Source organism: Apodemus sylvaticus, chromosome 1, assembly GCF_947179515.1.
Source record: "Apodemus sylvaticus chromosome 1, mApoSyl1.1, whole genome shotgun sequence".
Taxonomy (NCBI): domain Eukaryota; kingdom Metazoa; phylum Chordata; class Mammalia; order Rodentia; family Muridae; genus Apodemus; species Apodemus sylvaticus.
The window spans coordinates 39,580,366-39,598,336 of NC_067472.1; the positions used below are offsets into that span (position 1 = coordinate 39,580,366).

The 17,971-nt window shown below is 39.5% G+C and overlaps 1 protein-coding gene across 1 annotated transcript in view; it reads right to left on the minus strand.

The window, feature by feature from the left end:
- Positions 1-17,971, minus strand: part of Trpm3 (transient receptor potential cation channel subfamily M member 3) — an 863,316-nt gene that overhangs the window by 182,602 nt on the left and 662,743 nt on the right. The window contains 1 exon segment of the mRNA XM_052188302.1: positions 11,920-12,043. Within this exon segment, the coding sequence (XP_052044262.1) occupies positions 11,920-12,043 (124 nt within the window).

The following is a 17,971-nucleotide window of genomic DNA, read 5'->3' on the forward strand; positions in this document are numbered from 1 at the left end:
ACTAGCAACCCATCAGTTGAGTTTGACTGTGTATCCATTATGTTCGGAGTTAAAAGTAACAGAATGTACCATTGCCCATTCTGATGCTGCTCTTTCTCATGTTTACCAGTGGATGTCTCTATGATCGCCAAGCTCTGGATATTTGTGAGCGGCACTTTCATATCCTGAACCTTAATCACCAATGTGGTCTCAACAAGTATGGTGCTTGGAAACTTATAGAAGGCTACACCCTTATGAATGGGACTAGGATCCTCAGAAACATGACCCGAAGAAGCTTGCTTGCTCCTTCCAGCCTCTGGAGGCTCATCAAAAAGCCATCATTTATGAGAAATTCCATACCAGATGCCCAGTCTCATGGTACCTTGTTCCAAACCTTACCACCATCCATAACATTGGGCAATAAACTTCGTTTATAAGCTACTTACTCAGTTGCAGTCCAAATTGACTAAGATTGGACAGTGGTTCAATCTTTTTAACTGATCCAGTTAAAAAGGTCCAGTGCTTTTTAATTGATAAAGTTTAGGAAAACATGGGTTCATTTTTATTTCCGGCCATCCTAATTTGCTAAACTGGATAAATGCCCCTAATTGCCATTACTGTGTTTATTGATTTTAGAATCATTGTTACAAATGAGAACCTGCTATAAGGAAGTAGCAAAACCATGCTCCCAACTCACAGCAACTAGGAGGTCATCACAGATTCTCTCAAATACTCAGAAAATTACAATGTTAAATTAACTTTTATCACAAACTATAATTAAAAGAGATTTCCATTCCCTGTTTAAGGTTTAAGTCATCAGGTCTTCAGTAAAGTCTCAACATACAACTGAAAGTCAAAATAAACCCAGAGAGTAACTGCATTATTCTCAGAACTTTAGAAGAGGAGTAAGAAATGATAGTGATGTAATTACTACAATTCTTGGAGCTTTTGCACAAAATCATGTGATGAGATAGGAGAACTGCATATTGCTCTAGATTTTGAGATAGGAATACAATTCAGATCTCCTCCTCCACCCCACAATAACTCCTAATCAAGTAGTACTAGGAAGCCAACTTGGACAAAGCAATAAATGAGTTTGATGTCAGTCTTTTATTTCATTTTTATCTTCCGACAAAGCTGTGGAAACATTTTGCCTTTATGGGGAATGTCTAGTATATGAATCCTTTGAGAGAAATGTAATGAACAAAATAGATTTATATAAAATGACTCAATTGGTCATTATTAATATTAACTTCATACACAGAAGGGGATAATCTCAGTCAACCATTGGACTGAGCACAGGGTCCCCAATGGAGGAGCTAGAGAAAGGACCCAAGGACCTGAAGGGGTTTGTAGCCCTATAGGAGGAACAACAATATGAACCAACCAGTACCCGCAGAGTTCCCAGGGACTGAACCACCAACCAAAGTGTACACATGGAGGGACCCGTGGCTCCGGCCACATGGGTAGCAGAGGATGGCCTTGTCAGACATCAATGAGAGGAGAGACCCTTGGTCCTATGAAGGCTTGATGCCCCAGTATAGAGGAATGCCAGGTCAGGGAAGTGAGAGTGGGTGGGTTAGTGAGCAGGGGGAGGGGGGATGGGATAGGGGATTTTCGGAGGGAAACCAAGGAAAGGAGATAGCATTTGAAATGTAAATAAAGAAAATATCTAATAAAAATGATAAAAAAATTAAAAAAAATAAAATTAAAATCAACTTCATGTGCTAAACCTCCTATCCCTGAGGTTTGGTAGCTCATTTAAAAGACTTGCTATTTAATCTAGGTTATCAAAGAGACTAGTAGAGAGAATTGTGGGAGGGACCCAACATGAGCTATGATGTAGAACAGCTTCTACCATGAGCAGATTAAGCACAAGCTACAAGGCAATTATAATCTGTTTTCTGTACTTTCATGCTGAAGTTGTACTAAACACTTAAGAAATGTCACAACTGGATGCTCTTGCATACGATTTGAACATGTGGAAATGGTGGCAGGAAGAATGGTTTGTTTTGATCAAGTAGCTGGGAACTTGGGAAGCCCGAATTACTCGGTGGAAGAGAAGGGTGCTAAAGGAAAGTGATCCTGTGGGAACTATGTAGCACTATGCAGTATGGCCAGCTGCATCCAGAATAAAAAGCTAGATTAGTTTGGAGACAGTGGAGCTACCCAAGCAAGGGGGTGATAAAATCTGAACTGGGCTCCTAATTGTGAAGCTAGTAGCTTGGGTCTCCCTCCCAAGATTGTGTGGGGTGCGGGGTGGGAGGAGAACAATCCTCATAGTTCTGATAATGGAAAGTGAGAATGGGAGATGCTGGGATCATAGCTAAGGAGCCAAACACTAGAGACAATATCAAAAGAATACCAAGGCAGCTTGGCAGTGAATGCAGGTGGCAATGTAGGGAGAGGAAAAGGGAGGAGCTGAGGCCCACAGGACTGAGGAAATGATGTGAGGACTGGAGGGCAGAGTGTTGCGGAGGTGTGCGAGGCAGGAAATTGTGGAGGTATAGGAGTGGGAAGCATTGGAGGGAGTTGAGGAGACTGTTGTTTCTAGACATTTAAATTTAGAGTAACAATGGGAAACCAAGCAAGGCATCCAAAGCAAGTTTCAATTATGCTTGTTGAGATGAGGAGAGAGAGGTTAAGGCCAGAATTAGTTTTGTGACCAACATCCAAACGGGACATTGTTGAATCCAGCAAGAGGTGTGTATTGTTACCAAGAAAAGGGGGGTAGTGTGTTGAAATGCTCAAATGTGAGAGTGTCTTGTTGAAGGAATTAAAATGTAAAAGGTTTATTTAGGGCAGAGAGCTCAGAGGACAAGCAAAGAGTCCAAGCTTACCATATTAGCTCTATCTAAGTGCTATTAAAAACGACAGCCATATATCCTGAGAATGCGCCTAGCAGTAAGGTATAGAAAGACTGGAAATGAAGGAAAGGGTGTGGAAGCTTTTGCTTCCAGGAAAGTATGAATTGAGAGAAGCTGATGTAATTGTATTAATACCAGATGAGCTAAAATGTGAGGCAGAGACATTGTCAGGAACAAATAAGGCTGATGAATCATGGCAGACAACGATTCACTAGGAAATAGAGCCAACTATAAAATCTTATGAGCTTAGGAACACAATCTCAAAACACATAAAGGAGAAATTTGATGGAGTTTCAAGGAGAACTTGATGCAATCTCCCATGGTAGAAGATCTTTAAATTCTCTTAAAAATGACATAAAGGAAAAACACCAAAACTGCATTCGGTCTGACTCCAAGAAGGGAAGGAAGAGAGGAAATAGAAGTTTGAGAATGAGAAGAAAATAATCCCTTTGAAGGGTGTATGTGGGTGCCTTACTTCTAAGAAGTAAGAAGAGAAGAAAATGTGCTGGACAGATGGCTCAGTGATTAAGAGCACTGACTTCTCTTCAAGAGATACTGAGTTCAATTCCCAGCAACCACATGGTGGATTACATCCATCTGTAATGGGATCTGATGCCCTCTTCTGGTGTATCTGAAAACAGCTACAGTGTACTCAAACACATAAAAAATAAGAAAATCATTTTTAAAAAGTGAAAAGATGGGACCCACAGATAGAGTAACAAAGAGGTTATTGAAAACAAAACAAAACAAAACAAAACAAAACAAAACAAAACAAAACAAAACAAAACAAACACTCTTCCCTAGGGCAATATCACAGAGGATGCATGAGAGGGTATATGTAGCCATTGCTGGGAGAAGCATTTGCTAGAGAGAACTCCTCCCTCTGAGACCAGATATAAAGGAAGAAATATAGATCAGAATATTTTACTATCCTACTGGGATGGAGGGGAAACAAGTGGATAAGTATATCAGCCTTGATTTCTCTCAAAGGCGGGTCTGTGTTGAATATGAGGAAATAGAGCTATCAATGCACTTGCTGTTCTCATTTAGTATTGTACATGCACGTAGATTTGGCAATATGATTTTAAAATTTATGTGTGAGCAGAGGGCAGAATAGCCAGCAATCCAGGAGAAGGCTGGTTTCTAGAGATAATATTATGTTCTTAGAAGAGGACAGGTTTTGGATAAGCAGAGGAGAAATAAATTTCAAGGACTATCTTAAGCTAATGGAATAAACAGTAGTACCTCTGTGTCAAGCAGAGGTGTGTCACCTACCAGAAACATCACTGGATCCATCTAAACCTGTTTTTCACCAGGACATCCTACCCTAAGGCCCACATTTCACCAAGTAAATATGTATTTTTAATGATGCTCTTCATTATGTAAGCTAATTGGCTGTGGTCAAGAGAAAGATGCTGCATTATCCATAAAACCAGGTCCTTTAGTTGAATTGGTTAGATTTGTATTAGAACACTATATCTCATGGAGACTTTAAAGGTAATCAATCAAAGGATGACTGAAGTATAAAACAGAGAGGAATGTCACTGCAGTGTGTGTATACCCACTTGGTGAGTGGGGACTGCTTTACTTCAAAACCCTTCTAACTGGTTCTTCATGGCTGTATACAGGTGCTTTACTTCTGAGGCAATGGCCCAATTTATTCTTCCAACTTTGCAAATAGAGAAATTACTACCTTCTCTTCCTGTCATTTATAAAGCACACTGTCCCTCAGAAGTGGAAATCATTCAAATTACACATGACTTTATGAATCCTAAACATTTCTGCCCATTTGTAGAGAGATAAGGACTTACTGCTTAGCTTGGAGCTATGAGCATGTCACATTTCTTAACTTGCCTAAAAATGCACTCAACCTTTTCCTTGGAGTTCATGATTAAATGACAGTTATATAGCAGAATCCTGAAGGATGGTCTCACTAAACACCTAGATAAATTCATCCAGTGACAATTATACAGCAGAATCCTGGAAGATGGTCTCACTAAGCACCTAGATAAATTCATCCAGTCCTATTTAGTTTTGTAACTCTCAATGGCTCCTAGATTTTTTTTTCTAAAACTACCTTCTTAGGAAATTTCAATGCTACTGGAAAGTCCTGTCATTGTAAGATTCATAATTAGCTTTGGTCTCAGCATCTCAACACCGTCAGTACTCATGAGAAAATCCCCCCATTGCTTGTAGAAATGTGGCAGTACCATGGCCGAGGACCCTAACTGCTTGTTTGACCTCTTTATACCAGATGGCAGGGTATGTACTTGCACATATTGATGTTCAGGAATTAGAGGTGTCTCCAGTTTCTCTGTTGTCATTCTGGAAACTTCTGGAAACCCTGATGAACAAGGGTGTGTAAGTGTATTCTGAAGAGTGTCTTGCTTACTGAACTAGTTATTCCATAAATATTTGGTTATCTTCATCACCAGATCAGTTGGCTTTTGAGAAAAGTTTGTTTTCTGAGCAGCTGATGGGAACCTTTCCAGAGTGGGCAATTCCCTCTGCCTGTTTAGGAAAGACAAAATTGCTGAATAAAAATATTTCCCATGGTGACTGACCATCACCAGTTTATGTCTCATTTCCTTGCTACTCAAGTGAGTGTGAGCTTTCTTAAGGGCAAGTTAAAGTTCCCATTTGTTCTCACTGGGAGAGTTGCAAAGATCACCTGAGTTAATAGATAGGAAGACTTAGCTTTTTGTTTGGCACATATTAAAGGGTCCTCAGTGTTGAAACATATTATTTTCTCTTTTACCTACCAGACAATCTCAGAGTATTCCACATCTATAAGATACTTTATTCTGGTATAAGAAACATTTAAATCAGCAGCAAGCTTCCAGTCTGCTTCCCCATCAAAGCCAGATCAGTGGGCCAATACCCTCCCACACCCTACAGTCAATGTGCTTCTCAGGAGGTCTGTAGTAATCAGGGACACAGATGAGAATCTCACCCAAATACCCATCCCAACTGATGTGAGACCTACCCACCCTCCCCAGGATCACCTTTCTTCCAGTCTGCTTCCCCATCCAGGACAGATCAGTGGTATGGTACCCTCCTACACTCTACAGTCTGTCTGCCACCCAGGAGGACCACAGTAACCAGGGACATAGGCTGTCTGCCTCCCAGGAGGTGTTCAGTAACCAGGAACACAGGAGGCCTGTTTTAACCAGAGACAGTACTGCCTGCCTCCCAGGAGACTGGCTTTAACCCATGTCACAGAATTCTACCTGCCTTCAAGGATGCCAGCTCCAGTCAGAGAAACCCAGCTAACATCAGAGATAACCAGATGGTAAAAGGCAAGTGCAAGATCAGAAGCAACAGAACCCAATGCAATTTGGCATCCCCAGAACCCAGTTCTCCTACCACAGCAGCTCTAGATACCCTAACGTTCCTAAAAGGCAGGATAATAACTAAAAATCCCATCTCATGAAGATGATAGATACCTTTAAGGAGGATATAAAACCTGCATCAAAGAAATACAGGAAAACACATGTAAACTGGTAGAAGTCCTTAAGGAGAAAAAAAAATCCTTTAAAGAAGTACAGGAAAATACAATCAAGAAGGTGAAGGAACTGAACAGAATGGTACAAAAACTAAAAACAAAAATAGAAACAATAAAGAAAACACAAATGGAGGCAACCTTAGAGATGGACAACTTAAGAACGAAATCAGGAGCTACAAGCATCACCAACAGAATACAAGAGATAGAAGAGAGAATCTCAGGCATAGAAGATACCATAGAAGATATTGAAACATGGGACAAGGAAAAGACAAAATATAAAAAGTGCCTAACTCAAAATATCTAGGAAATTCAAGACAAAATCAAAAGATCAATTGTAAGAATAATAGTAGAAGAAGACAAAAAATACAATCTCAAGGGGCCAGAAAACATCTACAAAATCTTAGAAGAAAACTTCTTTAAAGTGATGGTGATAAATGGACAAGAAATCTATAGAACACCAAATAGATTGGACCAGAAAAGAAAATCCTCTTGTCACATAATAATCAAAACACTAAATGGACAGAACATAGAAGGAATATTAAAAGCTGCAAGGGAAAAAGAGCAAGTAACATATAAAGGTAGATCTATTAGAATTACACCAGACATCTCAACAGAGACTCTAAAAGCCAGAAGATTCTGGACAGGTGTCATCCAGACCCTATAAACACAAATTCCGCCCAGGATACTATACCCAGCAAAACTATCAATCACCATAGATGGAGAAACCAAGATATTCCATGATAAAACCAAATTTTAAACAATATCATTCTACTAATCCAGCCCTACAGAGGAAATCTCCAAAACAAGGACACAGAAGAAAACACAAGTAATTAAACATTTCACAACAAACCCAAAAGAAGAGAATCACACATTCATAAGACCACCTCCAGAAAAAAAAATCAGGAACTAACAATCAATTGTCTTTAATATTTCTCAACATCAATGGATTCAAATCCCCAAAAAAAAGACACAGGCTAACAGACTGGATACTTAAACAGGATCCAGCATTTTGCTGCATACAAGAAACACACTTCAATGACAAAAACAGAAACTACCTCAGATTAAAAGGATGGGAAAAAAAGTTTCCCAGGCAAATGTTCCCAAGTAAGAAGCTGGAGTTGCCATTGTGATATCTGACAAAATAGACTTTTAACCAAAAGTTACCAAACAAGATATTTCATAAAGAAAAAAAATCCACCAAGGGGAAGTCTCAATTCTGAACATTTATGCCCCAAATGTGAGGGCACCCACATTCATAAAAGAAATTTTACTAAAGCTCAAAACACACATTGAACCTCATACATTGTTAGTGAGAGACTTCAGCACCCCACTTTCACGAATGGACAGGTCATTGAAACAGAAGCTAAACAGAGACACCGTGACACTAACAGAAGTTATGAACCAAATGGATTTAATAGATAGCTACAGAACATTCTACCCCAAAACAAGAGAATATAGCTTCTTCTCAGCACCTCATGGAACCTTCTCCAAAACTGATCATATGATCAGACACAAAACATGATTCAACAGAGACAAGAAGATTGAAATAATCCCATGTATTCTATCAGATTACCGCAAACTAAGGCTGGACTTCAATAACAATAGAAACAACAGAAAGGCCAAATACTTACGGAAACTTAACAACTGTCTGCTCAATGATAACTTGTCAGAGGAGAAATAAAGAAATCACATAGAATTCATTGCAAATAAATGCACAGTGTAGTCAAACTTATGGGACACAATGAAAGCAGTGTTAAAAGGAAATTTCATAGCACTAAGTGCCTTCTTAAAGAAATTGGAGAGATCCCATACAAGTAGCTTAACAGTACTCCTGAAAGCTCTAGAACAGAATGAAGCAAACACATCCAAGAGGAGTAGATGGCAGGAAATAGTCACTCAGGGCTGAAATTAGGAGCCTGATTTAGCTGTCTCATGAGAGGGTCTGCCACTGCCTGACAAATACTGAAGTGGATGCTCACAGCCTAACAATGGACAGAGCACAGGGTCCCCAATGGAGGATCTAGAGAAAGGAATCAAGGAACTGAAGGGGTTTGCCGCCCCATAGGAGGGACAACATTATGAACCAACCAGTACCCCCAGAGCTCTCAGGGATTAAACCAGCAGCCAAAGAGTATACATGGAGAGACCCATGGCTCCAGCTGCATATGTAACTAGATGGCCTTGTCAGACATCAATGAGAAGAGAGGCCCTTGGTCCTCTAAAGGCTTGATGCCCCAGTGTAGGGGAATGCCAGGACAGGGAAACAGGAGTGAGAGGGCTGGTGATCAGGGGTAGAGGGGATGGGATAGGGGACTTTTGGAGGAGAAACCAGGAAAGAGGATAACATTTGAAATGTAAATAAAGAAAATATTTTATTAAAAAAAAGAAACAGAAAGATAAAAAGAAGCAACAAAACCAAGCAATGATTCTTTGAGAAAGTCAATATGATTAATACACCCTTAGCTAAACTAACTAAAGGGCACAGAGGTAGTATCCAAATTAACAACATGAGAAATGATAAGGAAGACATAACAGCAGAAACTGAGGAAATTAAAACATTCATTAGAACCTACTACAAAGTCTGTACTCAACAAAATTAGAAAATGTAGATAAAATGGATTATTTTCTAGACACACATACCACGTACCAAAGTTAAATCAAGATCAGGTAAACTACCTAAACAGTCTCATAACCCCTTAGGAAATAGAAATAGTCATTGAAAACCTCCCAACAACAACAACAAAAAAAACTCAGGGCCAGATGGTTTTAGGGCAGAATTCTACCAGACCTTTGAAGAGGAGCTAATACCAATACTACTCAAACTATTCCACAAAATAAAAACACTACCTAATTCATTCTATGAAGCCACAGTTACTCTGATACCTAAACCACACAAAGACCCAACAAAGAAAGGAACTTTAGGCCAATTTTACTTTTGAATATCAATGCAAAAATACTCAATAAAATTCTTGAAAACTGAATCCAAGAACACATCAAAACCATCATTTACCACAATTAAGTAGACTTCATCCTAGGAATTCAGGGATGGTTCCATATATGAAAATCCATCAACATAATGTACTATATAAACAAACTCAAGTAAAAAAGTTATATGATAATCTCATTAGATGCTGAAAAAACCTTCCACAAAATACAACATCTCTTCATGGTAAAAGCCTTGGAGAGATCAGGAATTCATGGCACATACCTAAACATAATAAAAGCAATATATTGTAAACCAACAACCAACCTCAAATTAAATGAAGAGAAACTAGAAGAAATCCCACTAAATCAGTAACAAGACAAGGTTTCCCACATTCTCCCTATCTATTCAATAGTACTCGAAGTTCTAGCTAGAGCAATTAGACAATGAAAGGAGATCAAGCAGATGCAAATTGGAAAGAAAAAAGTCAAAGTATCACTATTTGCAGATGGTATGATAGTATACAAAAGTGACCCCAAAATTCCACCAGAGAACTCCTACATCTGATAAACAACTTTAGCAAAGTGGCAGGATACAAAATTAACTCAAACAAATCAGTAACCTTTCTTTTATACAAATGATAAACAGGCTGAGAAAGAAAATAGGGAAGCAATACTCTTCACAACAGTCACAAATTAGATAAAATATCTTGGTGTAACTCTTACCAAGCAAGTGAAAGATCTGTATGACAAGAACTTCAAATCCCAGAAGAAAGAAATTGAAGAAGACCTCAGAAGGTGGAAAGATAACCCATGCTTATAGATTGGTATGATTAACATAACCATCTTACCAAAATCAATCTACATATTCAATCCAATCCCCATCAAAATTCCAAACACAATTCTTCATAGACATGAAAAGAGCAATTCTCAACTTCATATGGAAAAACAAAACAAAAATCCCAGGATGGTGAAAACAATTTTCAACAATAACAGATCTTCTGGGAGAATCATCATCCCTGACTTCAAGTGTACTACAAAGCAACAGTGATAAAAACCGAATGGTATTAGTACAGAGGCAGACATGTTAGTCAATGGAATAGAATAGAAGATCCAGAAATAAAACCACACACCTACTGACACTTGATCTTTGACAAAGAGAAAAGCATATAGTGGTAAAAAGTCAGCATTTTCAATAAATGGTGCTGGAATAATTAGTGGTCTGTATGTAAAAGAATGAAAATGGATCCATATTTATCACCTTGCACAAAGCTCAAGTCCAAGTGGATCAAGGACCTCAACACAAAACCATATACACTTAATCTAACCAAAGAGAACATGGGAAAACCATATACACTTAATCTAACCAAAGAGAACACGGGAAAGAACCTGGAACTCACTGGCACAGGGGGGGAAATTCCCTGAATGGAACACCAATGGCCCAGATTTTAAGATCAACAATTGATAAATGTGACCTCACAAAATTGAAAAGCTTTTGTAAGGCAAAGGACATAGTCAATAGGACAAATCAGCAGCCTACAGATTGGAAGAAAATCTCTACTAACCACACATCTGATAGAGGGCACATCTAATATATATATCCAAGATACATAAAGAACTCAAGAAGCTAACCTCAAAAAAACCCTAAATAACCCAATTTAAAAATGGGGTACAAAGCTAAACAGAGAATTAACAGCAGAGGAATCACAGATGGCTGAGAAGCACCTAAAGAAATGTTGAAAGCCTTAGTTATCAGAGACATGTAGATCAAAATGGCCCTGAGATTCCACATCACACCAATCAGAGTGGCTAAGATAAAAAACTCAGGTTACAGCACATGCTGTCAAGGGTGTAGAGAAAGAGGAACATTCTTTCATTGCTGGTAGGATTGCAAGCTGATACAACTATTCTGGAATTCAGTCTGGCAGTTCCTCAGAAAATTGGAAATAATTCTACCTAAAGACCCAGCTATACCACTTTTGAGCACATAAATCCAGAAGATGTACCACACCACAGTGACACGTGCTCCACTATGTTCATAGAAGTCTTATTTGTGATATCTACAAGCTGGAAACAACCCAGATGTCCCATAACAGAAGAATAGATTTGGTTCATTTACACAATGGAATATTACTCAGCTATTAAGAACAAGGACATCATGAGTTTTGCAGGCAAATGGACAGAACTAGAAAATATCATCCCGAGAGAGGTAACCAAGAGCCAAAAGGACATACATGGCGTGTACTCACTGATAAGTGGATATTAGCCAAAAAGTACAGAAAACTTAGGGTACAACCCACAGACTGTAATAAGTGTAACAAACAGACAGGCCCAAGTGAGGGTGCTTCAATCCCACCTAGAAGAGGGGAGGAAAAAAATCATGGGAGGCAGAGGGAGAGAGGGATCTGGCTAGGAAAGGGGAGGTGAGGGGAATAGGGGAACAGGACCAGGTATGATATACTACACATACTTTGTTAAAGCCAAAATTTAAAAAAAAATACACAGGTACTGGAGCCAGCAGCACTTCAGAAAGACCAAGGCGGGGGGGGGGGGGGGACGCTAGGAGGAGAGAAAAGGGCAGAGGATTGAAGCAAACATTTGGGAGCGTGAAGAGGGCCCCATTCTCATGGGGGGGGGTTGACATACCAGTTCTTTCTTCTTCATACATTCCATGAGGATGATGAACAGGTGCTGAGCTTGGGTGCGAGTGTATGTGAAGGTCTTCTGTATTGTCACCAACAGCTGGTCCCTCAAAGATTCATTGATAAGTCTGCAATGAAAACCAAGATCAATGAGGCCAACCCAACTTCTGTTCAGTATGTGTGTGTGTTTGTAGTTTAGCTTAATTTATACATAATTGTTCATAGTTCATAGAGTACAGTGTGATGTTTCAATATATGGAGAGCTATGCAATAATAAAACCAAGGTATTGACCACATCTATCTACACAGTTTGTGCATTTATCACTTCTTTGTAGTGATGACACGCAAGCCCCTCCCTTCTAGCTATTTCAAAATGCCCAGCACAGTGTTCTTTTACCATAGCCACCCTGTGCTGCAGTTGGAATATTATAAGCCATAATAGAGCACTGAGAATTTGTTATTAATCAGAGTTACTTCTTCCAATGTTTTTCACACAGTGACTGTATTGAGTGTGACCATTTACAAAGCAGTACATTTAAATATAAATCCATGTCTCAGAACCTCTCAGGGCAAAAAAAGAAGCAGACTTAGTTATTGCTTTATACTTTTCCTTTTCATGGTTAGTGCCTGCTACCTCTGATTCTGTTATGGAAGTGCCTTTAATTTCTTATCTGTGTCTCAGTAGGGATTTGTAGTGTCATTTCCATATAAGCTGTGACAATATACCTAATCATGGAAAGAAAGGTTACATCTCAGCAATGCATTCTTCAGTATCAATATCGTATGTGGATTATGCTGTGTATTCAAATGCTAAATACTGGCTCCCAAGATCTGGTTGCCACCAATGACCAGATTCTCATGTGTGCCAAGTGATCCTAGGTAAACCTTACTCTCCAATTTAAAGTTAATTGGGCAATAAAAGGCCAGAACCCATGACTGGGTAGTAGAGAGAGAAAGGCAGGACTTTAGGATCAAGTGCCTGGTCTCAGGAGAGACCAGAGGAGAAGGGAGAAAGGAGACAGGGAGAGGTGGAGGCCACCACAAGAAGAGATGGACCAGGAACACGTGGCAGAAGTGCATCCCGAGGACAAGGTGATTGAGCAGGAATAACCTGGGTGAAGCTCAAACAGCAAGTAACAAGGGATATGTGGCTGGGACCTAAGTTAGAATAACTCACAACCTGCCCCATCTAATCATATAGCGTGTACATAAAACACCCAGGATTTTGTGTCTTTTATACGGGCTAGCTAGAATATATAATTCATTGTACGTTTGGACATGGGAATGAGGGCATGGCTCAGGTGGTAAAATGTTTACTGTATAAACATGAAAATTGAAGCTTTATCCTCAGCACCTCTGTAAAAGCCAGATGTGGCACACACCCTGTAATCCTAGCATTGGAAGGTAGACATGGGAGAGACTCTGGGCACCCTAGCTATCCAGTCCCTTTCTTAGGCCAGTAAGTCCCACGTCCCAGTATGAGACTGTGTCTAAAACCTGAAGGTGGGCGGCTAGTGAGAAGTGAGGCTCCAGGCTGACCTCTGACTTCCATACACAGGTGCATGTATATACAGACATGAATGCGTGCATATATCCCTGACAGAAACAGGCACCCCCTCCTCCCAAGTAGAAATAGTTAGGTTAATATCTTTAGAGTTTCAGAGGAATCTTCTAAGGTGGTAACCTATCTGGCTGAAGACTTGGGTTATCACGGTTTTGAAGGTTTTACTTTTCTCTAGTAAGCCATAGTCTGATTCATAGAAAGCAACATTTCCAATGCATGATACTTTCTATGTTATTAAATCATAGTTTTTATAATTCAGGAAGAATAAAGACAGGGAGCACCAGCATATCCAATCAGTGCACAATTAGGTCTCAGCTTCTAATTTTCAACTCCTTTCACTAGCCTGTTGAGAAAAGTTTCATCTGTCATGCATCAAATGGCAAGGGGTGAAAACAATTTGCTATGAAATGATAACTGTTCAAAATAAGGACAAGGCCTGCTCTCTAGGAGAGTAATGAAATAATATCTTTTGGCTATCATTTGTACATTTTATAGTTTGAACATTGCCTTCATTACCGAAACATCAGCAACTCCAAAGTAAAATAGAAAGAATATTATTTCATCTGATGCTGGCAGGAACCCAGTAGGCAAGAGAGTTATTTAATTTTACAGGTATGGATTTTAGCCAGGTTGAATAAAAACTTAGATCAGTTGTGAGAATTTTGGTTTCTTTAAAATACATAAATAATATACAAATAGGTTTTCATTTTAATCCCAAGATATGGGACTGATCTGGATTGTTCTGTATAGGGTTGGTCAGGCTAGGCTGACTTCATGACAGGCTTCAAATTGGCAGTTCAGAAGACTAGGCTTAAACCTTTGTTTCTATGAACTGGGCATTCCCAGGGAAGTCTAGGCAAGCCAATTACTGGAAAAAAAAACCCAGGCCTCAGAAACTGCCCTGCCATTAGAAGCTGCCCAGCCACCTGGATTAAGGCAAGGGGAGTGGGTCAGCAATAGTTTCCAGACTTCTCAGCAACAATTTCCAGCCACCCACACCCTAGCAATGGTTTTGGAATGTCCCTAGAGATAGAGCCAGCAGATTAAGAAAAGGTCACCTACCCCTCCCCAGATATACCCTAATGTGCTTTGAATTGGACCTTTAAGCTCACTGGGATGCCTCCATCTTGGTAGATGGTAGACCCAAGCATGCTGGACCTGTGCAGAATAAAATGCTCTATGCTTTTGCATACTATTTGAGTCCAGGTATCATTCTTTGACAAATAATGGACACTTACACTGTGTCCATTATTTGTCGAATGCTAAACACTGGTCCAAGATATGGTTGCCTACAATGAACAGAACCTCACATACACCAAATGATGTTATGAAAATCTTGTTCCCCCATGTAATCCATAATTGGTTAATATGGATGCCTACAACCTGGGCTGGGCAGAAGAAAGTGGAAGGAAGACAAGTTCTCCAGAGCTTTGGGGGTCTCAGGCAGGGACCATGAGTAGAGGAGAGAAGGAAGGGGTTGCCATGGGGTAGAGTGCATGGTCATGAGGGTTGGCCTGATGGGACCTGAGCATCCCAAACAAAACATGGCAAGTGATATTTTGGGAATTTTGACAGATAAATACACAAAATAGTATAGAGGATCGATATCTTCCCTGCTCTTGTGATTAAAGCTTGTTATAAATCTAAAGGTCACAACTGGAGAATCTGGAGGAAATGGACAATTTCCTAGACAGATACCAAATACCAAAATTAAATCAGGACCAAATAGATCATCTAGACAGTCCGATAACCCCTAAAGAAATAGAAGGGGTCATAGAAAGCCTTCCAACCAAAAAAAGCACAGGACCAGATGGCTTCAGTGCAGAATTCTATCAGACCTTCAAAGAAGACCTAACACCAATACTCTTCAAACTATTCCACAAAATAGAAACAGAAGGAACACTACCCAATTCCTTCTATGAAGCCACAATTAATGCTGATACCAAAACCACACAAAGATCCAACAAAGAAAGAGAACTTCAGACCAATTTCCTTATGAACATCGATGCAAAAATACTCAATAAAATTCTTGCCAACCTAATCCAAGAACACATAAAATGATCATCCACCATGATCAAGTAGGCTTTATTTCAGGGATGCAGGGTTGGTTCAATATACGGAAATCCATCAATGCAATCCACTACATAAACAAACTCAAAGAAAAAAACCACATGGTCATTTCATTGGATGCTGAAAAAGTATTTGACAAAATTCAGCATCCTTTCATGCTTAAAGTCTTGAAAAAGAACAGGAATTCGAGGCCCATACCTAAACATAGTAAAAGCAGTATACAGCAAACCTGTTGCCAGCATCAAACTAAATGGAGAGAAACTTGAAGCAATCCCACTAAAATCAGGGACTAGACAAGGCTGCCCCCTTTCTCCTTATCTTTTCAATATTGTACTGGAGGTACTAGCTCGGGCAATTAGACAACATAAGGAGGTCAAAGGGATACAAATTGGAAAGGAAGAAGTCCAACTATCATTATTTGCAGATGATATGATAGTCTACCTAAGTGACCCAAAAAAACTCCACTAGAGAACTCCTACAGCTGATAAACAACTTCAGCAAAGTTTCTGGTTATAAAATGAACTCAAGCAAATCAGTAGCCTTTCTATACTCAAAGGATAAGCAGGCTGAGAAAGAAATTAGGGAAATAACACCCTTCACAATAGCCACAAACAGTATAAAGTACCTTGGGGTGACTCTTACCAAACATGTGAAAGATCTGTATGACAAGAAAAGACTCTGAAGAAGGAAATTGAAGAATACCTCAAAAAATGGAAAAACTTCCCATGCTCATGGATCGACAGAATTAATATAGTTAAAATGGCCATTTTGCCAAAAGCAATATATAGATTCAATGCAATACCAATCAAAATCCCAACTCAATTCTTCATAGAGTTAGAAAGATCAATTCTCAAATTCATCTGGAATAACAAAAAACCCAAGATAGCTAAAACTATTCTCAACAACAAAAGAAATTCTGGGGGAATCAGTATCCCTGACCTCAAGCAATATTACCGAGCAATAGTTTTAAAAACTGCATGGTATTGGTACAGTGACAGGCAGGCAGATCAATAGAACAGGATTGAAGATCCAGAAATGAACCCACACACCTATGGCCACTTGATCCTCGACAAAAGGGCTGAAAACAACTAATGGAAAAAAGATAGCCTTTTCAACAAATGGTGCTGGTTCAACTGGAGGTCAGCAGAAGAATGTGAATTGATCCATCCTTATCTCCTTGTACTAAGCTCAACTCCAAATGGATCAAGGACCTCCACATAAAGCCAGACACTCTGAAGCTAATAGAAAAGAATCTGGGGAAGACCCTTGAGGACATCGGTACAGGGGGAAAGTTCCTGAACAGAACACCAATAGCTTATGCTCTACGATCAAGAATTGACAAATGGGACCTCATAAAATTACAAAGTTTCTGTAAAGCAAAGGACACCATCAAAAGGAGAAATCGGCAACCAACAAATTGGGAAAAGATCTTCACCAACCCTATATCAGATAGAGGGCTAATATCCAATATATACAAAGAACTCAAGAAGTTAGACTCCAGAAAACCAAATAACCCTATTAAAAATGGGGTACAGAGTTAAAGAATTCTCACCTGAAGAACTTTGGATGGTGGAGAAACATCTTAAAAAATGCTCAACTTCACTAGTCATCAGGGAAATGCAAATCAAAACAACCCTGAGATTTCACCTGACACCAGTCAGAATGGCTAAGATTAAAAACTCGGGAGACAGGAGGTGTTGGCAAGGATGTGGAGAAAGAGGAACACTCCTCCACTGCTGGTGGGGTTGCAAATTGGTACAACCACTCTGGAAATCAGTCTGGAGGTTCCTCAGAAAACTGGGCATGTCACTTCTGAAAGACTGTTATACCACTCCTGGCATATACCTAGAGGATTCCCCAGCATGTAATAAGGATATATGCTCCACTATGTTCATAGCAGCCCTATTTATAATAGCCAGAAGCTGAAAAGAACCCAGGTATCCCTCAACAGAAAAATGAATGCAAAAAATGTGGTATATATACACAATGGAGCACTATTCAGCCATTAGAAACAATGAATTCATAAAATTCTTAAGCAAATGGATGGAGCTGGAGAACATCATACTAAGTGAGGTAACCCAGTCTCAAAAGATCAATCATGGTATGCACTCACTAATAAGTGGATATTAGCCTGGAAAACTGGAATACCCAAAACACAATTCACACATCAAATGAGTTACAAGAAGAATGGAGGAGTGGCCCCTTGTTCTGGAAAGACTCAGTGTCGCAGTATAAGGCAAAACCAGAACAGGGAAGTGGGAAGGGGAGGGTGGGAGAACAGGGGGAGGAAATGGGGCTTATGTGACTTTCGGGGAGTGGGGGACCAGAAAAGGGGGAATCATTTGAAATGTAAATAAAAAATATATCTAATAAAATAAAAAAAATCTAAAGGTCTCTGTGTCTTTTATTTGGGAACTAAATG